General features: G+C 40.4%; 1 protein-coding gene and 1 long non-coding RNA gene across 3 annotated transcripts in view; both read left to right on the top strand.

Annotated features, from left to right (window-relative positions):
- Positions 1-22089, top strand: part of BMAL2 (basic helix-loop-helix ARNT like 2) — a 43548-nt gene extending 21459 nt beyond the window's left edge. For both annotated transcript variants that reach the window (XM_081210719.1, XM_081210718.1), the window contains exons 4-16: positions 521-678; positions 1879-1958; positions 4963-5055; positions 5939-6056; positions 6785-6931; positions 9807-10047; positions 10566-10672; positions 12778-12928; positions 13671-13729; positions 16237-16345; positions 17651-17732; positions 19949-20057; positions 21099-22089. In XM_081210719.1, coding sequence (XP_081066845.1) covers positions 521-678; positions 1879-1958; positions 4963-5055; positions 5939-6056; positions 6785-6931; positions 9807-10047; positions 10566-10672; positions 12778-12928; positions 13671-13729; positions 16237-16345; positions 17651-17732; positions 19949-20057; positions 21099-21232 — 1588 coding nt within the window. In that variant the 3' untranslated portion in view covers positions 21233-22089. The remainder of the gene's footprint in view (positions 1-520; positions 679-1878; positions 1959-4962; positions 5056-5938; positions 6057-6784; positions 6932-9806; positions 10048-10565; positions 10673-12777; positions 12929-13670; positions 13730-16236; positions 16346-17650; positions 17733-19948; positions 20058-21098) is intronic.
- Positions 22090-23238: 1149 nt separating this feature from the next.
- Positions 23239-24103, top strand: LOC308596832. The gene is made up of 2 exons (XR_014012723.1): positions 23239-23544; positions 23610-24103. It is a non-coding gene; the product is annotated as an uncharacterized lncRNA (long non-coding RNA).
- The last annotated feature ends 2668 nt before the right edge of the window (positions 24104-26771 follow it).

Below are 26771 nucleotides of genomic sequence, written 5' to 3'. Positions count from 1 at the left end.
GTAGACTGCTGAACTCCACTATTTACAGGGTATAAAATAATACAAGAAGATCCACCTGAGTCAGTGGAAGATCCCACAGAGACTGGCATATCCCTAGTTCTCGTGCATGTGTACTGGTTAGTGCAGGCTTTAATTTGTTTGCTTGAGGGGTCATGGTAGTTTTGAGAAGATAAAGTCTTAACTTTCATTTGTTAGTGTTAAGTTTAGATTTAATCCTAGATCATGTTCAGGTGTGTGTATACATACATATATACTTCTGTAATTTAAACTTGAAAAAATGTCAAAAACTATAAATAAGAGGTTTTGACAGTCATTTATTTATCCCCCATGAATACTCAGCCCCTACTTATATTTGTATATCCATATTTTCTCCCATCTCTAGTTATTAATTGCAGAAATCAGTTTGGTTCTTTCTGCGTTCTCTTGCTGTTCATATAATAACTTTGCAACATGTTATATGGAGTTCAGCTTGTTTTTATTAAGTACCCTGCACAAGATATGTCTTCTGCACTCTTTTTAGGGAGGCTCATAGCCAAACAGAGAAACGAAGAAGAGACAAAATGAATAACCTCATAGAAGAACTATCTGCTATGATACCTCAGTGCAACCCAGTGGCCCGTAAAGTGGATAAACTCACAGTATTAAGAATGGCTGTGCAGCACTTAAAGTCATTGAAAAGTGAGTTAAGAATGGTATAAAATATCCTGTTTTAAGTGTAAAAAAGGTGTACACCAGGGCAGAGTGACTTCCACAAATAGAAATACTACAGATTGAGTTCCCAGCTAATGCTTTCTTTGATTGCAATATCTTTTGAGCAAGCTGCCTCTCTGTAAGGCATGAAAAGTGTCCTGGCAAGTTATACTGTTGCACTGACACAGCAATCCTTGCTTTTATTGCTGTTGAAACAGACCATTGGATTTGATGTTAAATTTAGAACCGTTTTCCACTGCTTTAAGTATTTATGAAAACGGAACCTGAAAGATGTTAATACTGTAATTATTATTATTATTATTATTATTATTATTATTATTATTATTATTATTATTATTATTTTATTATTTATACCCAACCCATCTGACTGGGTTTCCCTAGCCACTCTGGACGACTCACAGCATATATCGAAACATACAAAAACATCAAACATTAAAAACTTTCCTAAACAGGGCTGCCTTCAGGTGTCTTCTGAAAGTCAGATAATTGTTTAATTCCTTGACATCTAAAGGGAGGGTGTTCTACAGGGAGGGTGCTACTACTGTGAAGGCATTCTACCATTTTCTTCTCTATATTTATATTTGTTTAAGACTTAAAATTTGCTCTCTGTGGGTCATGGGTAGGTAAACTAAGGCCCGGGGGCCGGATCCGGCCCAATCACCTTCCATATCAGGCCCGCGGATGGTCCGGGAATCAGTGTGTTTTTACATGAGTAGAATGTGTCCCTTTATTTAAAATGCATCTCTGGGTTATTTGTGGGGCCTGCCTGATGTTTTTACATGAGTAGAATGTGTGCTTTTATGTAAAATGCATCTCTGCGTTACTTGTGGGGCATAGGAATTCATTCTTTTTTCCCTTTCATAATATAGTCCAGCCCCCCACAAGGTCTGAGGGACAGTGGACTGGCCCCCTACTGAAAAAGTTTGCTGACCCCTGCTGTGGAAGAGTATGGAAAAAAGAGTTTTCCATACTCTTTTGTCTCAGCTTTCACTTGCAAACCTTTATGACCAGTTTGCATTTTTAAAAGTGAAAATGCCAAACAAGTCTTGTCGTGTGAGCATATTTGTGGGGCGTTTTCCCGCTAGTAAATCAATGACTTGGTGTGAAATCTCTTTATCTGCCTTTGGTCTCCTTTTAGAAATTAATTTATCATTTATCATTTTGCAGGTTCTTCTAATTCTTACTCAGAAGTCCGCTACAAGCCTTTTTTTTTACAAGATGATGAACTTCAACACTTAATTCTTAAGGTAAGTAAAGAAAGGTCAGGAATTGAGTGTTATTTCAACAGTAATTGCTTCATACTGCATTATTAACTTTCTTTGCCTTTCTCCAAGACAACCTCAAGATGACTGATACTGATATATTAATCAAATATAATAATACGTTAAGAACTATTAAAAGCTACTTCCAGGTGGTTCAAGCTGCTGCCCCTCTCCTCATTCTACATGTAAACTGAAGAGGGCATAACAAGTTTTCTATCATTTCTGCTGTCTCACAAACAAATCATCCTCCAAGATTGACTTCTTCAAATTGGATCTTTGTGGTGACAATATGAATTTTAATGTTTTTAATCCTCTGGAAGGGAGGGACATAAACACACCTGAACCAGACCAGAAATGGAACATCCTCTCTATTATAGAGACACAACACCATGCTCACCATTGCCTGGGCTGAGGGTTTCTTCAGGCTTTCTGGGCCTTGGAGAGCCTGCTCACTCACCTCTCTGTTTCTTCGAGCCTGAAGTATTCTAGCGGGCTGCCATACAGGGCACTCTTCTCTGCTCAGGATTCTGAAGGTCTAGCCATAACAGATGCGTTAACCGTAGACCTGCTGGCCACCTACAGATTAACTGAGCACTGCAGCATGAAGGACGTACTCTGCACAGCAATGGTGTCTCCTCCAGTTTTAGTCCTCACATAAGCGCATTGCCAAACCCTTAGGTTTGTCACCTCCCCCCCTCCCCATTTATTTGAATGACTTGGTTTAATTCCAATCTGTGCTTTTCTTGCCCTCTAAAATTGTTTCCTGTTTTCCTGGTCCAGTTTTGGGTTCACACAATAATCCCTATTTCATATTCCTACTTTATTTTAAATTCATATATATGTTCATATTGTACCAGATCCAGGAGCTCTTGGATGAAACTGATTTTCTAGTTCCATTTGAATCAGGGTTAAGGCCTGGCTTTGGTACAGAAACTGCTTTGGTTGCCCTTTATTATTACCTCTGTTGGGAGAGAGACAGGGGAAATGTGTTCCTGTTAATTCTCCTTAACTTCTCAGCGGCTTTTGATACCATCGAACATGGTATCCTTCTGGAGCGGATGCCTGAGTTAGGGGTGTGTGGCACCACTTTGCGGTGGTTCCAGTCCTACTTAAATGGTCATTCCCAGAGGGTGTTGCTTGGGGAGTGCTTTTCAGCCCTCTGGAGCCTTCAATGTGGGGTTCCTCAGGGCTCCATCCTATTCCCTATGCTGTTCAACATCTACGTGAAACTGCTGGGTGGGGTTATCCAGAGGTTTGGAGTACATTGTCAGCTGATGGCACTCAGTTCTGTTTCTCCTTTACATCTGCAGGTGAGGCAGTGGAAGTGCTGGGCAGGTGTCTTGCCTGATGAGAGCCACCAAACTGAAACTCAGTCCAGATAAGACTGGGGCACTGTGAGTGGGCGGTTCCCTAGAGCAGATGGCTGGGAGGATGCCTGCTCTTGACAGGGTTATACTTCCTCTGAAGGAGCAGGTTTATAGCTTGGGCGGACTCCTGGGACCTTTGCTATCACTTGAGGCTCAGGTGGCCTCAGTGGCGCAGAGTGCCTTCCATCAGCTTTGGCTGGTGGCCCAGCTACACCCATATCTGGGCAGGAATAGCCTAAATACTGTTGCCCATGCTCTGGTAACCTCAAGGTTAGATTACTGCAATGCATTCTATGTAGGGCTGCCTCTGAAGATGGTTCGGAAACTTCAGGTAGTGAAGAAGTCAGTGGCCAGGTTGAGCATATTACACTGATCCTTGTCCAACTGCACTGGCTACCAGTTAGTTTCTGGGCCCAGTTCAAAGTGCTGATTTTTATTTATAAAGCCTTAAATGGCTCAGGACCACAGTACCTCAAGAACCACCTCTCTCCATATGAACCTACCCAGACCCTGAGATCATCTTCTGAGGCCCTCCTTCATGTGCCGCCTCCAAAAGAGGTCTGCAGGATGGCAACACAAGAACAGGCCTTCTCTGCAGTGGTTCCCCGTTTATGGAATGCTCTCCCCAAGGAGGTTTACCTGGGGCCTTCATTATACACCTTTAGGCGCCAATGACATTCAATGTCCTTTTAAAATGTGCTGGGGTGGGGGAATTACTGAGTTGTTCTTTTTTATTTATTTGTCTTTTGTGGTTTTATATTGTGCTTTTATCCTGTGAAACACCCTGAGACTTGCAATTATAGGGCAGTATCCAAATTCAATCAATCAATCAATCCATACTTTGATAAGACACCAGATATGTCATCTGACTCCCGTATGGTATTCTTGTGCCACATCACATGTATTATAGTCATCCCTTCAATGTCATCAGTTGTATGTTGACCAAACCTCTCTGGCAGAGGGAATGGAGACTTCCAATTCTGTCCCTGCCTAATGCTTCCCAGGTCCAGTCTTTGGAGAGACAGAATATAGAATCTTGTATACCACAAAATATATAAATCCTCCCAGATATTGGTTTTAATGTATGTGCTCATTCTGATCCTGGTGGATTAAGTGGGTTTACCATATCAGTTGATTCATTAGTTGAATGCTTATTCTGAACCAGTGACACTTTCTTTTAACAGTGCTTTTTCAGTTAAGGTTCAGTAGAGACTTTAAGATAATGCTTCAGGTTCTATTCTGGGGTTTGGGGCAGGTTCAAGTTCAGTTTGACTCCCTGCTTCAGACAATCCTGAGTTGGATCCAAGGTTCTCTTCCTAAGATAGAAAGAACCTCCCTCTGACATTAAAATAGAAAGAATGTCCCTCTGACATTGGGAGGGAAACTCTGGATCCAAGCTGTAATGATTTTAAAGATTAAAAGCCAGAATTTTGAATTGTGCTTAGAAACACACAAGGATCCAGGAAACATGTTTTTAACTAACATATTATGTTCAAATCAATGCTGCAATCTTAAATTATTAAAACTACTGTTGACATAATTTATTTTTCTGTCTCCTGAGATCTTGTTTTTTCTGCCTATAAACGTTTGTGTGTGTGTGTGTTTTCTCTCTCAATTTACAGGCTGCTGATGGGTTCCTCTTTGTGGTTGGATGTGACAGAGGGAAAATCTTGTTTGTTTCAGAATCTGTTTTCAAGATCCTTAACTATGACCCAGTAGGTGACTTTGTGTACTAAATACTGACTGTAGACAGTATTTCACAGCAAAATATTTAGTATAACAGTTTCTTTAGGTATTACTAATTGCCCTGACAAGTGCCAACCCTACACCCTTCACCATCACACATGCATTACCATTTTTTACTTTTAGAGGTTTTTGTAAGCTGCCCTGGAGACATGGAGGACAAAGCTATTAACAGCTGCTAGCCACTGTGGCTTTGTTCTACCTCCCCTGTCAGATGCTGTATGCCTCAATACCAGTTTCTGGGAACTGAACTGCAGGTGGGCAAAGTACTGTTGTTCTCCTGTCCTGCTTGCTGGCTTCCCTGAGGCATCTGGTTGCTAACTGAGAACATGGTGCAGGAGTAGATAAGCCATCGACCTGATCCAGTAGGTTCTTGTTGCATTTGAAGGACAGGGGATATATTCACAAAACAAACAAACACACCTTTCCCGTTAATGACTGTTGCAGGAGTTCTTCAATCACATGTGGCTCTTCCCCATTAGTAGCTGACAGTGGACAAGCTTCATCTGCATGTTATTATTGTCGTCGTTGGCACCACCACATAGTTGTTTCCTTACCTCTGAATTTCAGAATTGCACAATGTTACTTAAATAGTTTGCCAGCCAGTGCTCTCTGCTATAATGTGAAAATATCTGATATTGTTTAAATGCAGTTTTCTTTGAAAACAAACCCAAATGTTTCATTCAACAATCCATTATAGTGACTGTGAATGTGTGACAACACACACACACACCTTAGTCTTTACAGTGGAGTACTTTTAAGTACTCAGTGTTCTTCAGTATACTTGTGTCTTTTTGTTTGTGAACGAGATTTGTAATGCACAGCTTATGAGGTAACAGTGTTGTGTTCCATTAGACGAGTTTGATTGGGCAAAGTCTTTTTGACTATCTTCATCCAAAGGATGTTGCCAAAGTGAAGGAGCAACTTTCATCTTCAGATGCTTCTCCCAGAGAAAAGCTAATAGACACCAAAAGTAAGTCTTCACCTAAAATTTCTTAGATGTCATGATTTAGCTGTATGTACCTATAGCCATGTTCCTGCAGTTCTTATTTATATGAGCTAAATCATGAGTGCTTGGTTGTACTTAATGTGGAAGACTTTAAGACAACTGAAAGTGCCCCAAGAAGCATGTTTTTTGATAATGTCAAGAAATAATTTTAGATATGTTGCAAAATCAGTCATGTCATTTTTACCAGGCATGCTGGTTTATTGTGTGTGTGTTTAGTCAGTAGAAAAACCTGGTGTAGTCTAGCGTAGGATAAAATGCTTCACTACCAAGAATCACTGTATTTAAAAATGTTACATGCCATTCCTAATGTAATCAGATACTGTTTCTATCATATACATTATGTAACTTGTAGCTGGTTTTTGTATGAGCATCCTCAGAAACCTTTTTTTTAATGTTCCTACCAAATTAGTGGTTAAAGCTATATGGAGTTCAAATTCAAACTTCAGTCATATTGTATCATCATGCATAACATTGGTTGGGTTGTAAAATAGATTGCTGCTTTCCCCTCTTGAGTTACTTTAACCATATTTCTTCATTTTCATATTTTAACTCTTCAAAGGTTTCTAATCTATATATGCTGAAATTTCAGAAACAATATGGAAGTATGTTGGAAGCATGTGAAAGCTGAATAGTGTTTCTATTTCACATGCCAAGTATTTTTGTGTGTTTTGTTCCTTTTTAAACTTTAAAAGCCGGTTTGCAAGTTCACACAGATTTTCAAGCTGGGTCATCATGTCGTCTGTATTCTGGTGCTCGCCGTTCATTTTTTTGTCGAATAAAGTGTATAAAAACCGCAGTGAAAGAAGAAAATGAGTCCTTGCCAAACTCAAAGACGAAAGGTATTTCTAAATAAGTGAATAATATTTTATTTCAAGTGCTGTATGTGTTAAATCATAATGTGCTTGAATTATTATTGTATGATTTGAGGCTGCATTTCTGTACACATTTAAATAGAAGTTACTCCATCAAGTTTAATGGACTGACTTACAAGTACACATATGTTGGTTTGCACTGTAAGTGATGTAAAATTGTAGAATCCATGAGAATAATATGCTTCTGGAAACATGAAATGGTTTCCTGAAAGGCACTGAATAGGATTTAAGTTACCAGGACTACAGCAAATATAAAGGTTTCTCAAAAGCTGTTAAGAAATTGGGCAAGCTCTGCAATTGCACAGTGTGTGCCTGAATCATTCTTTTTTTAAACATCTGTAGAAACTTGCATACATAGGACAATGACAATATTTTTAGTAGAATATTGTACAGCTGGTTTCCTTAAATTTAACCATTTTTATTGGTTTAATTGTGAGACCACATACCTCATTTTAAAAAAATGCAACTTCAACCTCAGCTTTTCCCCATTCTTACTTACCGTATTTTTCGCCCTATAGGACGTACTTTTTCCCCTCCAAAAATGAAGGCTTTCACTGAAGCTATCCGCTTTAGGAAGGCTTCAGGAAGCGATCCGCAAGCTGTGGGAGAGCTGCGCGAAGTCGCGCAGCTCTCCCACGGATAGCGGAGAGCTTGCCTGCACCCAGAAGCTTGGGGCGCACTGAGCTCAGCACGCCCCAGGCTTCGGGCTTTGCACAGCTCTCCCACAGCTTGCGGATAGCAGCCTGTTCTGGGGGCTGGGGTCGGGGGAAGCTCGGGCTCCCCCCACCCCAGCCCCGCACCTGGGGGGGAAATATATATTTTTTCTTTATTTCCCCCCCAAAAAACTAGGTGCGTCCTATGGGGTGAAAAATACAGTACTTGTGCAAGTGTATTTCAAAATATGATCTTCTTAAAATGTTACAGCTATGTTATTCATTTCACATGATTTGTATACCACCTGATTCTAATAAAACCTCAAAGCTATAAGAAGTGGACTTCAGCATTCAAAATACCTCAAACAATAGTTGGAAATAAATTAACTTCAATCTAAATTTATTACCCTCCTTACTTACTTAAACTTCATGTGTGTGGGATGAGTATTTCTGTGCTACATCTGTTGACTTTATTAAAGAAGGAATGGCTGTCACTAGAATCAGCATTGTATTCGGTGGTCCTATGCTAGTTCAGTAGGGGACTGACATCCTGGCCTGCATTAATCCAGGCATAGCATTTGGGTTGTAACAAAGTTCCACTGCTGTAATCTGGATGCTTGTACAGAGTAACAATGTTCATTTTATATGAATGAGGTAGTTTTTTGGTTGCATCTTGAGGAGAGTGTTTGATCCAAACATCAAATAAATTCATTTTATCACAATTGTAACATGGACAGTTTAGTAATAATTTCAGTAGTATTTTACCAACAGTTAGGATTGAATAGATAGTTTCTGCAAGATAGGCAATTCCACACATGCATATCCTAATGGGATTAAATAATAATAATAATCCTGCCTCTGTTATATCAGGGGTGGGAAAACTTTTTCAGCCGGAGGGACGTATTTCTTCTGGGCCACATGCCAGTGAGTACAAAAGGCAGAGCAATCAATGAAAATTTCACCTTTGTACACTGGACTAGTTTCTGCAAGCCCCCCTGCAACTCTCTCAATCCTCCATCCTGCACACTGCAGCCAGGCAAAAGCCCTTGGGAGGAGTGTGAAGCAGGAGCAGTGAGGGATGTGGCCTGGGGAGAGTCCTTCGGGCCAGAGGACTGCAGTACTGCGTTTGGCCTCCAGGCCTGAAGTTCCTCACCCCTGTATTATATTAATACAGCAAGTACCATTTTGGGAATTTTACGAGTTTACCTATTGTTACAATCCAGAGTTCTCAGCACACTTTTCAAATGTAGACAACCACTGGTATCAGTATTTTGTAAGTCTTCTTTTGTGGTGTAGTGTTGCTGAATGTACTGAGGACCCAGTGCTCTTATTTTAGAATAAATGCAGTGTGTCTACTTTATGTAGGCAGTAAGAGCTGAACAATACCCCACTGAAGCCTACTGAAGTCTACCTTTTATCTCTACCTTATCTCTCACTTCAAGTGAAATAGTGCAAGCATATTGCTATAACAGCATCCTAAGCAAGTCAGTTCCACAGAGCAATGCATAAGATTGTGATGTTTTACCTGATATAATGCTCATTGTTTCTCACAAATAATTTGTACATGTGCCTTGCACTAAATATGGCCAAGGCTTTAGAACCAAACTATGATATATGATGTGCGTGTTTCTGGACTGTAGCATTTGAAACTGTAGGTGTGGGGTTCATGTTTCAATGTTCCCCATTTGGGGGAGATGAGAAACCTTTGCAATTATGCCTTTGTGTATCCAAATGAAAGATAAATAGAATTTCCTCTTCGTTCTCTTTCTTGATTTCCCCATATTTTTGTATCGGAGAGGGACATTAAGTTTTTAATAGGCTCAAGCTCAAAGTCCCTTCTGCAGTTTATCTGGCTCAATGTAAATCATAACACTTTTGAAATCAAACAGTATTGTACTGGAAAGCAGTCTCTATTACTAAACTATTAAATTTTCTTCTTATATGTAAGAACACGTTTTTATTGCCAGCACCTATGACTTACCTTCTCAAATCATTTGTAAGATTAGAAGTACGCTTCCAGAGGTAAGCCAAACCTAAACACTGTTTTTTTAAAAAAAATATAACAAATTAACACTACAGTCTTGAGTTTAATAATTGTATAGCTCATGCCTTTAGGTTAGTGCAAAATGTAGCTTCTGATGATTTTAGAAAAGAGATTGAAAAACTGTTTTGTGTTTGTACTAAATTAGATCTTAAAAAGTACTGTACTGTTCATTGCACCGGGTATCTGAAGAGCTGGCCTCCTAATGAAGTGGGAGCTGAAGAGGAGGGTGATGCTGAAAAGGACAGCAGTAACTTTAACTGCCTTGTTGCAATTGGGCGATTACACCCTTACGGTGTTCCACAAAAAAGCGGTGAGATAAAAGTCAAGCCAACAGAATTTGTAGCACGTTTTGCCATGGATGGAAAATTTGTTTTTGTAGACCAGCGGTAAGCATTTTTGTCTTTTTAATTTTAAGACAATAGCTCTTAAATTGTGTAAGGTTTCAGTATTTAGATAAGATCCCCTCCCACACTGCAGACTTCCTGTTAAGTTGCTGTTGCTCTATAAACTACTTCGGAGTCCTCTAGTTAAGTAAGACTTATTTAAAGTACTAGTTTCTAACAAAGGGGGTTTTTTTATTTGATTTGATTTGATATGAACATTTACAAATAATCTCTGACTTCAAACTGATAGAAGTTTAAATAAAAAATCAAATGTGGTTTCAAAGTTGAATTCAATTTTAGAATTGTGGTGATGTTTCCTTTTATTGGATCTAATAATACAAAAGGATTACAATGTAGCATTTGTTCGTCCTTCTGTTTTGGCTATATATGTTAACGTTAAGTTTTTTTCCAGAAACGAGCATCTGTTGCTTTTCGTATGCATGAGGGACCAGAGTAAAGTGTTTAAAAAGACCATTTCAGATGTTTTCAGAATCTGTAGTATGTTCATGTTTTCTTTATAGTGCAACAGTTATTTTAGGATACTTACCACAAGAGCTTCTAGGAACTTCATGTTATGAGTACTTCCACCAAGATGATTACAGTCATCTAACAGAGAAACACAAAGCAGGTAAAATATTGTAGTATTTTACTTCGTGCTACTGTTAACATTTTAAATTTGGAAGGAAAAAAAAGCTGTCTTGAGTAGTGGCTCTGTAGTGAAGGTCATGCTTTGCTTGCAGAGCGTTCCAGATTTGCATTTCTGGTACAGCTGAGGAAGAACTCTTGTCTGAAACCCTGGAAAGCCACTGCCAATCAATTGGGGGTCCAGGGGCCCCTGGGGTTCCGCGAAACACACCCGGGGTCCACGGCCCCATCCTTTGCTTTCCCCAAACTATTTTTTTGGTCATTTTTGCATGGTAATACCACAAATGTTATGGTCTGTTTTAGCACTGTGTGATTTTTCAATATATTGGCCAAAATCAGTTTTGAATCATACTGTGATAGTGATTTTGACTCAGCAATGTATCACTCCTTGTGCAAGGGAGAGCAGGGCAGCCAATTTCAAGGCACCACTGATATCGCACGATGATCTCAGCCGATAATGCTGCTGATCTGAGCTCCCTTCCCTCACGCTGAGGAAGACCGTGGCAGCCGATAACATTGCAGCCTTTCCTCACGCTGAGGGAAAACAGGGCAGCTAATTGCCCTCACTTCAAGGCACCGTGGCGTTACCTTTCCCTGGTGCTGAGGCTGAGCAGATTTTCTCAGTCCGCAGGAAAGCAGCAGCAGCAGCCACAGTGGACCTGCATCTTCACTGGCTGCCACCAGTGACGGCGACTTGGTACACCCCCATCCCCTCCCACTCAAACCATGTGGTGGAGGTGGTTTCCTCTTCCTCTCCTCCCCCCACCCACCTGATCTCCATGGCTGTTCCTTCTCTCATCCCCATGCCTGATCTGCACACACTTCACCCGCCGGATCTCTGTGACTTCTCCTTCCCTCATCTCTACACCGGATCTTCATGCATCCCACCTACCCACTCTGTGATTACTCCTTCCCTCATCCCTACACCTGATCTCCAGTTTCAGTGATACATCGGAATATCATGATGTTTAGCTGCTGATACATCACAATGTTGAAAACCAGGTATTGCTCAGCCCTAGTCTGGTTTTTTTGGTATACCTAAAATCCTTTGCTTAGTATGGGCTACCCCACATTTTGTTCAAAAAATTGCTTTGCAGAGGTAGCTGCCATAGAGTTATCAAAATTTTCAAAAGTAGGGTGTCCTTGCAGTGGCTTTTGAAAACTAGGGGATCCTCAGTAATTAGCTAATTGGGAACCACTGGTGTAGACCAAAGGTGGGGAATATTTTTCAGCCTGGGGGTTACATTCCCTTCTGGTGGTGGCACGATCAGAGACAAAAATGAGTGGAACAATACATGTGAATTTAATCTTTGTAGTACTGTATAGGCTAGTTTCTTCATATTCACACATCCCTCTCCACCCAGACAAGCAAGAAGCGTTATCAGAGTTCACAGCCCTATTTCTCCCAGGCAAAAATACTTGAGGAGGGTGAAGGTTTGGTGAAGGGTGTGGCTCAGGTTGGTGTGTTGCCTTGGGAAAGCCCAGAGAACCAAGCAGAGACCCTTACCTGGTATAGAATAGTAAGCTGTATGGAATACAGGTCTGACTTGGTATAAGACAGTTTCCTGTGTTGCTTCCTACTGGAAGCATAAATAAATAGTGCCTGGGAAAGCCCTACATCCCTCAAGTTTACTTTCCTGCCTTCAACACAAGGTGGTGATACATCCCAGTTTGATGAACTACTACCAGCAGCAAGAACTACCCTTCAGGTAGGATCCAGTGTTTCTTTTTCCAGCCAGAGAAATAACATTTTTAAAGTGTTCTTTTTTCTCTCGCTTCTGGCAAGATGGGAGAATGACCAGGCATCCAGAACTATGGTTTGCTGTCGTTGCTATATGTGGCCACTTTTTCTTTCATCAGAAATTGATTCATCACCTCTTACGTTTTAGCAAGTTCCCTTTTTCTTCCTCTGTTTCTCATTCATTAAATGAATGATCATGAGGATCATGTTATCAGCATCATAGGGATGACGTCTTCTGAATGGTCTTTATGCAGCCTAATGTTTTACAGTTGCTGTATGAACATAGGTTTAGTTGAAACACATTTAAACACTGGTTTTGTTCATAACTTGTTTTATATTTCCCCCAGTGCTTCAGAGCAAAGAAAAGATATTCACAAACTTCTACAAATTCAGAGCAAAAGATGGCTCTTTTGTCACATTAAAAAGTCAGTGGTTTAGTTTCATAAATCCATGGACCAAAGAACTGGAGTACATTGTGTCAATCAACACAGTTGTTTCGTAAGTTACAGTCTTATTCATATAAGATATGAATAAACTATTTTAAATATTTACCATAGCTTAGATATTATTAAAAGACAAAATCAATTAAAAGAATGCATGTGCATTCACTGCCTATGAGCTTGAATGTAAAAAAATAAGTTTCCTTTTGTATTTAATTATGCAATATTAATGCAGGTGGTCTATTTTGGTTCTGTCCTGCTGACCCTCATACTAACAATGTCACCTTGTATGCTAGGACTTCAGTTGTAAATGGAATAAATATTAATGTATTAATTTTTAAGCCAATTTCTGGCTCTACTTCCGCATAGCAAGTGCTAGCTTTTATTAAAATATATTCAGTTTTCCATTGCACCAGCCCAGGTCAGGCTTGTTGTGTTGGATAAATAGATTAGATCTTTGTAATTAGGATGGCAATCCTTACTTGGCAAATGTTAGGTTATCCCATCCTGGTGTCCTCCAGATGTTTTGAACTACAATCTCATCAGCCTCTGCCTCCATGGTTATCATCCAAGGGATGGCGGGATTTGGTTGGGGGAAGCTGGGAAAGGCTGCTTTAGGGAATGGGGATGGGGATGGTTCTTTATTGAAAACTCAAAAGCACAAAATTACAAGTGCACAGAGTAAGATAAGACACAAAAAAGAAGAAGAAACAAGAAATAGTACTCATGTAGAAAACATGTATATTATTTACATCTGGGAATGCTCCTTTATGTAACTTTTCTGCTCTGGTGCATTTTAGAGATCATAACGAATCAGATGAGGAGGCACTGTTACCCTGCAGTTCCCTGTCTTCAGAAGGCAAGTACACATGCTTACAGTGAGAATGATACACACAATATTACATAAATCAAATGGGGTCTTCACACTGGGCACATTACTAAAAAAAATAAAAAAATAAATCCTGATACTAGCTGCTGACTTGTCTGTTAAATTAATAAAGTGACCAGCATATGAAGAGACATGCAAATACCTCTATGAACTACAAGGTATTAAGAGCCCTCCCCCAAATATCAGTTCCCACCTCCCCACTTTGCATTGCAAATAGTTTGTGAAATTGTGTACGTCCCATACCTTTAAAGCACATCCATGCTGCCCCAAGAATCCTGGGAACTGTAATTTACAGGCTACAATTCCTAGCATTCTTTGGGGGGGGGGTGGGTGTCTTAAATGTGCTTTAAAGCCGTGGTGTGTATGCAACCTGAATAAAATTTCAAAAAACAGTATGTTTTTGTGGCACAGGAAATTTGCAGTCCTTTTAACCCTTTGTTTTTAGTTCCACAGTGAGACAACGTTGTTAGATCAGGGACCATGTCAACTATCACTTATCAGTAGTAGAATATCATTTTTATTATTTAGAATATTTCTTTCTTGCCTCTTGATCAAATGATTCTCACATATTAGTAACACCTGCTGTTAATAATGTTAAGGCATTAAAAGATTTTAAAGAACTAGCCTCAGTGGTTGCAGCCTTTTTGCTACAATATTTTGACACTTGTTTCTTTCTATGGTGATGTCTATACACACCACTTATAATGATGATGGCAGCGCCACTTGTTTCACCAGCATGTTGTGGCTAAACTTTAACACCAGTGTGGCGTAATGGTTAGAGTGCTGGACTGGGACCTGGGAGAGCAGGGTTCAAGGCCCCACTCAGCCATGAAGCTCACTGGGTGACTTTGGAGTCAGTCAGCATCTCCCAGCCTCTTCTACTTCACAGGGGTGTCGTGAGAATGAAATGGGGAGAAGCCAAGCCATATACCCCACCTTGAGATCTATGGAAGATAAAGGCGGCATATAAACATAACAAACAAAGCATCCTTCACATGCGTGAATGTGCAAACCTTTTATGAAGAGCAATATAAGGAGTGAAGTGCATTCACTCACCTTCAGTTTGATAAGAAAATACAATATTAATCAAAGGCCAACGTTGTTCCCTCCATGTGGCGTTGGACTGCATCAGCTTCAGTCTTAAGGGCAGTGACTAGGAACGATGAGAGCTGAAGTCCAGAACCATCTGGAGGGGGCCATGTTGACAACTGCTGTTCAAAGGTACCCTTTAACATTTACATACCCCACATAGAAGCTGTCTGGATGTGCACACCTTCCCTTTCTTTTAAATCTGTGCTCTGCAGACAAATAACTCATAGATTTGTATTGCGTGCATCTTACTCTTGTAGGGTAAAAGCTGATGGTGCAAGAGAAAAGTGAATTACAATTAATAATAATAATAATAATAATAATAATAATAATAATAATTTATTTATATCCTGCCCTCCCCAGCCAAAGCCGGGCTCAGAGCGGCTAACAACAGTAAAATAATACAACATTCCAAAATCACTTCATTATAAAATTAATTCAAATTTGTCTTAATCACTTCATTCACATTCCCTCATTAGTATTGCACTATAATAATATCTTAATCTACCTTATTTTTTATACAATATTTCTGCTATTGATTTTCACATAACTTCCTGAAAACTTACAAACGGGCTAGAGTTCTGTGAGGATTGCCAAAAGAGGGGGTCAGGCTGTGCCCTGGCCAAAGACCTGGTGGAACAGCTCTGTCTTTCAGGCCCTGCAGAAAGATGTCAAGACCCGCAGGGCCCTAATCTCTTGTGACAGAGCGTTCCACCAGATCGGAGCCACAGCCGAAAAAGCCCTGGCTCTGGTTGAGGCCAGCCTAACCTCTTAAAATTTTCATCATATTACTTCTGTGAAAAGATTGAAGTTTCTATCCTTGTTTATTATTTCGGAGCAAGGAGTTGGAATCCTATATTAACTGTAAAAAAATAATACTGAAATTGAAGGCTACGTTACATGAAAGGGAAAGCATTCCGTGTATGTCTTCAAAATTGAAACAAATGGTTGTGAATAGGATGTATTTATAACACAGTTAAAATTACTTTTAAGCGTTAAAACAGATAATCTGCCTCCCAAGCTTCTCTCAGTGCCAATATAAACCAACAAGAAAGAGAACCTGCCCAAGTGACGCTGCCACAAAAACCACACACATATACCATTTTTTGCGGGAAAGAAAAATAATATGTGAATTTACCACCCACCATCTCCCCACCACTCGCTCCTATCTTCCCCTTCAACCCTATACTAGATACATTTTCTTACATGGAACATAACTAAGAAACTCAATGATAAAAAGAGAGAGAAAGACGTTGCATGTTCTTTTGTAATTCAATAAATTTTTTAATAACAATTATTTCAATAAAATAAAATAGATAATCTGTTACAGTGGGAAATAGTGTAAAACTAAATAAAATCATCTTGATTCCTTGTCTCTTAAAACATAGATACAACAAAGCCACCATTTCTTGGTGTACCAGGGATGTCTACAGGAACTGTACTTGGGGCTGGAAGCATAGGAACCGAAATTGCAAATGAAGTCTTAGATTTACAAAGGTAATAACTTTTTTTTGCAGCAAACGCTAACCATTTTTTTATTTTAAAAGGTGAACTAACCATGGCCAAAACTGAAATAAAAGCTTTAGAGGACCAGATTCTAGACCACTCTGAGGGATCCATTTCAAGAGCTAGGTCACCCTCTCATGCTAGTTGGAGGGTTTTCAAAGGGAGAAAATTGTAAGTAAAAAGCAAAGCATAAGGTGTTGAAACAAGTTACTTCTGAGAACCCCTGGACACTGGAAATTCAAATCTCTAAAGATCCCCTACCACCAGCCTGTAATCCCGCATATTTAATAAAATGGGAGATCTGTTTAGTGGAGTGGATTGCCAACCCTTAATACTTTCACTTGAAATTAAAATAGGGAGCACTTGGGAAAAGAACATGAGCCTGGACCATTTTAACAGTGGCTGCCCAGTGTCATGAGGTTCATATTCCTCCAAGTTCTGAGGTCTTGCTTAATCTGTTTAGGCACCAGTCAAAAATTAAATTTAAACAAATAATCCAGATTTTGGGAGGGGGGTTGGTAGTCCTAAATAATGCATTGATCTGGCTTTAATTGTGATCCCTGAAGTCATGCCGACTGCCAGCCGAGTGCGAGGGCCAAAGTTCCTGAAGAGTTTCCAACTAACTGTAATTAATGCCTGGCCCTGACACACTTAATTGTGCACATGACCCTCACAGTGATAGCTGAAGTATGGAATTTGTCCTCACAAAATGTGATGTCCACCATCTCAGGGGGCTTTAAAAGAGGATTAGGCAAATTCATTGAGGAACCATAGTAGTTAAGGTATGTTCTAACTTCATAGGCCCCTGAATACCAATTGCTGGGAATTACAAGTGGACAGAGAGCCCTTGTTCTAAGTTCCATCTTGTGGGTTTTCCACAGGCATCTGGTTGCCCACTGTAAACAGGATACTGGACTAAATGGGCCTTTGGCCTGATCCATCAAGGCTGTTAGTACATCCTTTTGGTTCGCTGGCATCCCATTCTACTAAAACTTTGCAGAACTAAAGAATCACTTAATCAGCTTAGCCCATAGTTTTAAACAACACAGCCACTTGATCATTTAGTCTGAATTTTAGGACTCTTTTATAGGACTGAATATGATCAAGTTCCTCCAGAGATGGAGGTCTAAGACCTTGGAGGGAAGGGGTGGAGATCTTAAAGGGCAAATGTTGCTAATGTTTCTGATATAGCAGCACTAGTTAATAAATAATATCAAGTGTTTTAGAGGCCAGATTGTTTGTGTTTGCCAAATACTTTGTGAGGAGGATTAAATGTCATCTTTTGTTTTTATCTAGGTTACATACATCTCCACCTCCTGGTGAGTTAAGTCCATCAGATCTGATGAGGAAGTCTTCTTCCCCAGTAGACGGTAGTGATGTGAGTATCCATAAGCCACTGGCCTCTAAGAAAGGCTATCTAATATCCCAGTAACTTGATTTGATCTTTCTTACTAGCCCTCTAAACATGTTACACACATGAAGAGAATCCGTGTATAGAGCAAGGAGGAGTGCCAAGCCTCTTGTCTCACCCCCAGCACCCCCAGTAATCTGGAGGCGCAGATTACAGCTATAACAAAGGCGGCATTTTTCCATCTCCGCCAAGCTAAGCAGTTGGCCCCTTATCTCTCTCGCCCTGACCTAGCCACTGTGATCCATGCGACGGTCACCTCCAGACTGGATTATTGTAACTCGCTCTACGTGGGGCTGCCCTTGAGACTGACCCAGAAACTCCAGCGGGTGCAGAATGCCGCAGCGAGACTCCTTACGGGGTCTTCGCTGCGGGATCACATTCATCCGGTGCTATACCAGCTGCACTGGCTCCCGGTGGAGTACAGGATCAGGTTTAAGGTGCTGGTTTTAACCTTTAAAGCCCTATACGGCCTAGGACCCTCGTACCTACGGGACCGCCTCTCCTGGTATGCCCCACAGAGAAACCTACGGTCTACAAATAATAACACCCTCAAGGTCCCAGGCCTCAGAGAGGTTAGGCTGGCCTCAACTAGAGCCAGGGCCTTCTCGGCTGCAGCTCCAACCTGGTGGAATGCTCTGACACAAGAGACCAGGGCCCTGCGGGACTTGACATCTTTCCGCAGGGCCTGCAAGACAGAGTTGTTCCGCCAGGCCTTTAGTCAGGGCGCAGCCTGACCCCCTCCTCTGGCAACCTGCACAGAATTTTGTTTAATCGGTTGCCACCAATGTGATTTTAACTAATTTTTATAATGAAATTTTTTTAGAATGTGTCATTATTTGATTGTTTATTTGATTGTTGTTAGCCGCCCTGAGCCCGGCTCAGCTGGGGAGGGCGGGATATAAATAAAATTTATTATTATTATTATTATTATTATTATGTCTGAAGATCTCCTGTGTGTTATGCAGCTGCTAACGTGTAAAGGTTCTACATGAGAGGGCCACCTGTGCAGTTGGGGCCCTGACCACGTGAGGCCCCATATGTGTGGGCAAATTGCTCCTGATGGGGGCTCTTCTGATGTCCATCCTCAACACACATTTTGGGCAGGGTTAGTAGCATAGTCCTCTTCTTTGGCTCCACACATGACCTCATGTAGCATGTGAAGGAGGCCACTGTTATTTCATATTACAGCAAAATTTCTGTAGCCAACTATGCTGTTTCCAAACGGCAACAACTCTTTCCTTTTGGGAGCCTGAAAGCTTCCGACTGTGGGATAGCTGAGTCAGTAGTGCTTGAGACCGTTAATCTCAGGGTTGTGGATTCAAGCCCCTTGTTGGGCAAAAGAGTCACATTGCAGGGGGTTGGACTAGATGACCCTAGGGATTCCCTCCAACTTCTATGACTATAAACTACCTGGATAGGAGCAACTATTACTTCTTGGTAAGTATCTTCTGAAGCAGTTCAGTTATGGGCCTGTTGTCATACTTTGTCAAGCTGTATTTTCAGCACAAAATTCTTTCTTTCTTTCTTTCTTTCTTTCTTTCTTTCTTTCTTTCTTTCTTTCTTTCTTTCTTTCTTTCTTTCTTTCTGGTGGTTTTATTGTACTAAAGCCCAAAATCTATTTTAGAGGGCATTGCAAATACAGAATTGTTGCAGCTGTTATTCATTACATCAAGGATGGGAAATCTTTTTTCCCTAGAGGGCTGCATTCCCTCATACCCTCATAGTTCAGGAGCCACACGTAGGCAGGGCCTCAGTGGGTATAGCTGAAGGGGACAAGTCCAGTCCACACTCATGCATATGCACCAGCATGCACACATATAACACACTCTTCAACATCGTCACATGTAACCAGACACATAACACATGTTCCTTCTTGGATAAAGAGGCAGTGCCTCCCTCCTTTGCAGATCTCACAGATTTCCTGCTGGTTTTTTAATTTTCCTTTGAGTTGTCTGTAAAGGCAGAGCTGGACAAAACATCACTTCCGATTGTTCTCACGTGCCTGCCATAATGGGCCAGATCTGGACTGTGGGCTGCCAGTTCCCTGCTCCTGCGTCACTTGTAAACAAAGCCATCTAATTTCGACAGCGTATCCCTAAGAATCAGCATTGAAAAGTATTTGATTTCTGTAATATCATTTTTGTTGATTTCTGGCTATTGTCACCATTTTTGTGTGTGCTCAGGTGCCAAAGAGAGACATTCTTCAGCTGTGTCCTTCAGGAATATTAGATGTGGAAACCTCAGGGCAACACCAGGGCACTGTTCCACTCCCCAGCAATGAACCTCTTCTCAGTAAGCTTCTCTTCTGTTTATTTCCTCTTAATGAAGTATTTGTAAGTCTCTGCAGAAGTAGATTGTGTAACTGAGGGTGTTTAGATCCTACCAATTTGAGATTACCAGCGCTCCTGTTCATAGAATCCTTAGGTTAAAAGAAATAGATGTCACCTGTGGATGCAGGTGATCCACACCAAAAAAAAGGAAGAAAACTGAAATCTTTCATTGAGCAAGCCCAGTCAGCTTAGAAATGCAGCTCACATATATTGGATGACCACTGCCACCATGGGCAATATGATACTCATACCTGATACTTTGCATTCTGTCCATAGTGCTTTTATTTCTGTAAATTGACTCATCTCAAACTTCATTCTGTTTTGAAACAATGTTTCAGTAAAGAATGAAGGTAAATCAGAAATGCCTGCTCCCAATAAACGTCTTAAGCTGTTTAAGCATAAAATATAAATCCTCTGGATGTTCTTAAAATAAAAGTTATTTTAACAGAACTGAATAAAGCCTACATTTAAGATGTACATTTTTAATGTGTGTTAAGATGCCTCTTTTTCAATGCAAAAGTGATAGGGCTTTTAAAGAAAACACTCATTAGAAATCTGTTAATATTTTAAGGTTTCCTTTTTCTGGTAACATAAATTCAAGCTTGTCAGAATCTTCTCAGCAGGGCATTTTGAACCACCCCCTTAAGGAACATTGAGCAGCAGTTTACCATGTGGTAGAGTTAAGCTCTCTATTCAGAGGCAAAGAGCTGCAGTTTAGAGGTGGAGGGGTCTGCTTTGGCTGCAGAAGATCTCTGGTTAAGCCAGGTAGGGTTGGGAACCCCCTGTCTGAACTCCTGGAGAGCAGCTGCCAGTCAGTACAAATTGTGTTTTCATTCTTTGTATCCCAGTCTTGGCTATCTTGCAGCATGTGCAAGGAAATACAGATGTGATGTGTAAAGTTATTTGTGCCAAAAGGATGTTGCTTGTTTCAGAGTAAAGAATGAATTACAGAGGCTGATTTTTGCATAAAGTGGTGACATTTTTGGTGTTTTTTTTTCCTTAGGTGATGCTTCTCAACTGGATTTTGATGCAGTTTGTGAAAATGACACTGCTATGACTGCTCTTATGAATTACTTGGAAGCTGAAGGAGGTCTGGGCAATCCAGCAGAGCTCAGTGACATGCAATGGACTCTTTAGTATTACACAGCTAAGAAGGAATTTAAGCTACTTTGATGCACAAAAATAATAATCTGTTCTCTAGTACTGTACTAGTACCTTTTAAGACTTTAATTCAAATTTACAGTATCTATATTTTAAAATGACTTTGGCCTTATTCTCAGTCATTTTGGCTGCATATGTTGAAAACATGAAATTTTTTTAAAAATGACACAGGACCTCAATTTTGTTACTGATACACTTGTTGACTGGAATCTTAAAACAGTTATATTTTTACAAAAAAATTTAAAAGAGAATCTACTGTAAAATGGGCATAGAGATTTTGTTCTGAAATATTCCTGTCTATTTATATGTGTTTTCCTTGTTCCTAATTTATTACTGCTACTTGAGTAGCAGTACTGTACTTGAGTACTGTACTAGAACTAGACTTTTTATGTCCATTCCTGGAGGAGCTCAAGTCCTTAAGATATTTTATTTTGCTGTTGGATTGTTTGAACCCAGGGATCAAGAAACAAGGAATGGAAGTTTCTTACAAAGTGAGCAGTCATTCATATTGATCATGAAATTGTGCATTGTTCCAGTGTAAAACTGCTACAGGAAAGACTTAAAACAACAAAATTTATTATTTTCTAGTGTTTGCAGTAGTGATAGAAAACATATCTCTCTCTCTCTCTCTCTCTCTCACACACACACACACACACACACACACACAAATTTTGAGCAGGGAAGCCAACGATCTTTCAGTAATATACTAAAATGCACTTGTCACCTTTGGAGTAGGTCTGGAGCACCCATGTATCTTTAATGCATAATATGGAAATCATATCTGACAATACCCAAGGTACCCAAGCCTTGAAGAAAATATAGATATACTAGAATTGTTTGTTTGTTTTTTTCAGAGGGCTGAGCTTTGTAGTTTTACAGTTGCAACCCTATGCATGTCTACTCAGAAGTAACCCCCACTGAGTTCAGTGGGACTTACTTACCGGTAACTGTACAAGATTGTAGCATTGGCCATTAGTATTCCTGTTCTAGGCTCTGTATTATACAATACAATGTATTATACAATACAGGCTGTCCATTTTGAATACATGCAAATGCTATGATTATGTTATGTGGGGATGTTTTAACACACTGTGCCACTGAAGTGCATTTTTTTCACATAGTGAGAGTCCTTCTGAAAATGTGGAGTACTGGTCCCCTGCCATAAAGTAATTTAAACTTGAACATGCAGATAAACACCTACAAATTTGAACTTTAGAAAAACAATTACTGCCTATACTAAATAGCAATTTATTTCAAAATTCTAAAGTCTTTACTTTAAATATGATTGCTCCACTGAGAATAGTGAGTAAGATTAGAATTTTTTCGTATGTAATGTACTGTATAAGTCTATATGTGAAGACACCTTCACACATTCATGAAATAGATACATGCATCAGTAATGTACTAGCAATTGGTGAGGCCATGTGTAATCAGTGTTTTGGGGGTCATTTATAATATGTTATATGCAGTACCTGTATAATATTTGCCTTTTCCACATTATGGATTATACAGCAAGTATACTGCATAGAGTGACAGAACTGCAAAATTTGTAACTTGTGAAACATACCAGGGAAATACAGTGGTGCCCCGCAAGACGAATGCCTCGCAAGACGGAAAACCCACTAGACGAAAGGGTTTTCCGTTTTGGAGGTGCTTCGCAAAACGAATTTCCTATGGGCTTGCTTCGCAAGACGAAAATGTCTTGCGAGTTCCTGCGGGGTTTTTTTCCTCCCCCCCTTTTTTCCCAAGCCGCTAAGCCGCTTATCAGCTGATCCGCTAAGCCCGCTAAGCCGCTAATGGGCTTGCTTCACAAGACGGAAAAAACCGCAAGACGAAGAGACTCGCGGAATGGATTCTTTTCGTCTTGCGAGGCACCACTGTAATTCTGGGGTGAGAAATTGTGAGTAGTTATGCCGAATAGCCACTAGAGGTCTTACTTGTACTGTATTGTAACAGCATTAATGTTAGAATCATAGAACCTCCAGCCCCTTGAATATATTTTTTGCCCTCCCCCCTTTGATAAGCAATAATTTTTTTAAAGGGTGTGAATGGATGATCTGAAGCAATAAGGTTCGGCAGCAGAGCTTTTAAAGAGAACTATCGACCTCTTGGCTTCCCCATGACCCAGTACATTCTCATAGTGTCCATCTTGCAAAGTAAGTTGCTTTCCAGAGGTACAGGGTATTGAAAGAACCTTGTTTGATCCTGTGGAAACACCCACAAGCCTCCTGAATTTGACTTCTGTGTAAACAGCCTTGGAACAAGCAAAGGTGGTGGTGGTGGTGGTAGTAATAATAATAATAATAATAATAATAATAATAAGAAGAAGAAGAAGAAGAAGAAGAAGAAGAAGAAGAAGAAGAAGAAGAAGAATAGTGGTGGTTTTGTTGGGCCCCCTTAATGTTTAGGTAGACAGCAAAATGAAACAAGATAACTAATACTTTAATATTAAGAAAAGGATAGTATTAAAAAACTGATTCTCTTCTGTCCCACCTAATTGTGAACTTGTTGGATGAGTGAACAAAAAATTTTAAGGGTTCAAACGGACATCCTAATGCACATTTGGCACTGTGAACTCTTCAGGTAATGACACTTGGGATCTTTTATGATGGTTCATGTATCATTTTCTTTGTTGGGGCAAATCATCTCTGGAACTAGCTTTATTCAGTTTAATAGGACAGTGTTTTTCCTTAGTGTGAGGTGCAGTATCTGTTCATTTGCTTTGTTATTAAATTCTTGCTTTTCCACTTACAGAGCTTGCCCTTTCCTCGTTACCAGTTTCTACTTTTTGTAAATAGTTACGCTAACTAATGTGTAGGAAGAATAAATATATATTTTATACAAAAATGTAGTGTGTGTCTATGCATTTTTCAAAGTACCATATTCAATTTATTTTTAATCTCTTGGTTTGGACCTTGTGGGTTCCTGTTTTTTTAGCTGAAGGAGGACCTCATTCCCTCAGGAGTCAGGCAGTGCCTGCTGGGGGTGGGCAGGATGGAGCCATGCCCTAGTGTCTCTGCTACCCTGCTGCCCATTTTTAGCTCCTTGCCACCCACATGGCATTGGGCTGAGGACTGAGCTTGCCCGCCAGGGATACACTCTAGCCCTACCCACCCGCAGTTTTCCGCATTGATGTGTTTTGATTGCTATGGCTCAAAAATGCCCATCATGACGTTGTTCCTTGAGCAAGATAAACTTCTGCCTTAGCATACCACCATAAAGATTATGTAATCGTTTTGTAGAATTGTGTGATACACAATTTCATTGTGCTGTTCCCAGGCTTACTTATTCATTGTGGTCACTATAAGTTCCTTGCTTTTGTCAGCATGCAAAAATATACGCATCATGCAGTTTGGACATGGCCTGTAGGATTTCATCATTCAGTTGCCCCCTGTAATGATGGCTAAGTGTGTGTTACAATATAGGCTTCCCATTATTTCCCCTCCCCCGCCATGTGCTGTGGAGAATTAGTAAACCCTGAGATAATTGTTTGTCAGAATGCTATTAAAAATTGAAATTTTACAATATTGGAGATTGCAAAGACATCTAGATGAAAACTTCTGCATGAAGCTGCCTTTGTTTATTAAAATGACCTTCCTTGATGTCAAAATCTTTGGAACAGCCAAAATAATTTTAAATGCATAATGTTTATTTTATTTATATTATAATACATAATGTTTATTATTTTATTTATTTCAAAATTTCATTTAAAAATTTTAATATTTATAGACTGGTTTTCCGGGTACAGCCCATGCAGAGAAACTTAAAATAATTAAAAATATACAGTTATATTAAGTATAATTATATTAAGTGTACATGTAGGCAGATGGTATGGGTGCAAGAGGTCCATCAAACAGATCAGCTCAAACCATTTAAGGCTAGCATGTTAAATTGGGTCCAGAGAGGAACTGGAAAACACTGCAGAACATTGGGCTACAAATTTATTTTATGAATTATTACAGGTTATTGTTACACCATTTTGTTAAAAGCAATTTCCCCTTGATATCCGGAGGGAGATTAAAATCTGTAGCTCATGTACTGCTCGCCTGTACTCTTTATAAAGATTTGAGGAGTGAGGTTATTGCCCCTCTACAACAATCCATACCAGGTTGTTCAACCATTGCTACTGTGTCTTCTGGCAGATCAAGGTAACCAGGTGACAGCAAAAACTGCAAAAAAAAAATTGCTGGGCAATTAGAATAAGATCTATTGATCATTGATGTAAACCTCTGTAATGTATTTTGTATAGTTAAGCCTTTACTTCTTCAGTACATTGTATTTTATTTTATTTTATTTTATTGCTATGGCTAGTGGCTGATGCAAATAAAACTTCTTCTGATCTGCTTCTTACATCTCCTCCTGCACAGTTGACACACATGGAGTGAAATCTATCAGCAGCACCTATTTGCCTCCAGCTTGTAGTTTGCTTTTTTCCAAGGTGCCTTCCCCCTCCAACTCTTGGCGCATGATTCACCTCCAGCGTTCCATTCTCTTCCCCACTGGTAGGCTTCTGGGCAGTCGCAGCCTCCTCTTCACCTACCAGATGCATCCCTTTGCAGCCCACGTGTCACGGACTGCTTGGACACACAGAAATGGTTGGAGGCACCAACTGGGGAACCCCCAAGGGAAGACAATAAGGGAGAAGAGGGAGCAGCTTGGGAGGCAGAGATGTCGGAAGCTGAAGAGGTAACAGTTTTTAGTGAGCAGGGAGAGTCTGTGGCAGAAGCTCTGGAGAGAAGGGGGGGCCGACTCTCAGGCAGAGATGAGTCAGGCTGGTGAAGAAGCCAGGGTGTCTCTCTGTGCTGCTGCAAGCTGCCATCTCCCTCTGGTCTCTCAGATCCTGGAGAGGCATGAAGCGGGAGGAGCAAAGGCAGGCACACTGGCACAGTCTCAGATTGCTTGGGGGAAATCCTGGAGAGGAGGAGACTTGGGAAGGTGGGGGACCTTAAGTCTCTGCAACTGCCTGTCAGACTCGAGGGATTCTCCCCTCCCCCGGCAGCTTCAAGGATCAAAGAACAAGCAAGAAAGTTGATATTTTGTGGTTTTTATTCGGCAAATGCGGAGCCTGGCAAACAACTCAGCATCTAAAAGCCTTTGTGACCATGCTCACTGAACCCCTCTCCTTCCTTCCCCAGCAACAGCCCACAGGAGTCCATTGTCGTTGGGCTTTTTTCTCTTGAATTCTGCGTGAGTGTTGTATACTCTCCAAGGAACTTTCTGTCAGCAGCTCTCCAGCTGTCCCCCAAGATCTCAGAACTTGGCAGCTCAGCTCTACACATACTGTATGTACAACCTGAGTCGAAAGTGGAGAGGGCCGCAGAATCTTGCTTCTTCCTTCATCACTGTTGTAGATTCCAGCACAAGTCAAACATGGGCCTATGCCCAGGACAGTGTTTTTTAGGCAGGTATATTCTGCAGCATGTCATTGACGCGATAATAGTGTTGCAGCAACATCAAGGTGCTAGTGTGTGTGTGTGTGTGTTTTACATCCTTCAAGAATTTCTGCTTCATTTTG

Source organism: Podarcis bocagei, assembly GCF_964188305.1.
Source record: "Podarcis bocagei genome assembly, chromosome: 10".
NCBI lineage: Eukaryota > Metazoa > Chordata > Lepidosauria > Squamata > Lacertidae > Podarcis > Podarcis bocagei.
Note: the sequence above shows the minus strand (reverse complement) of the source record. Positions and strands in the feature narration are given on the sequence as shown.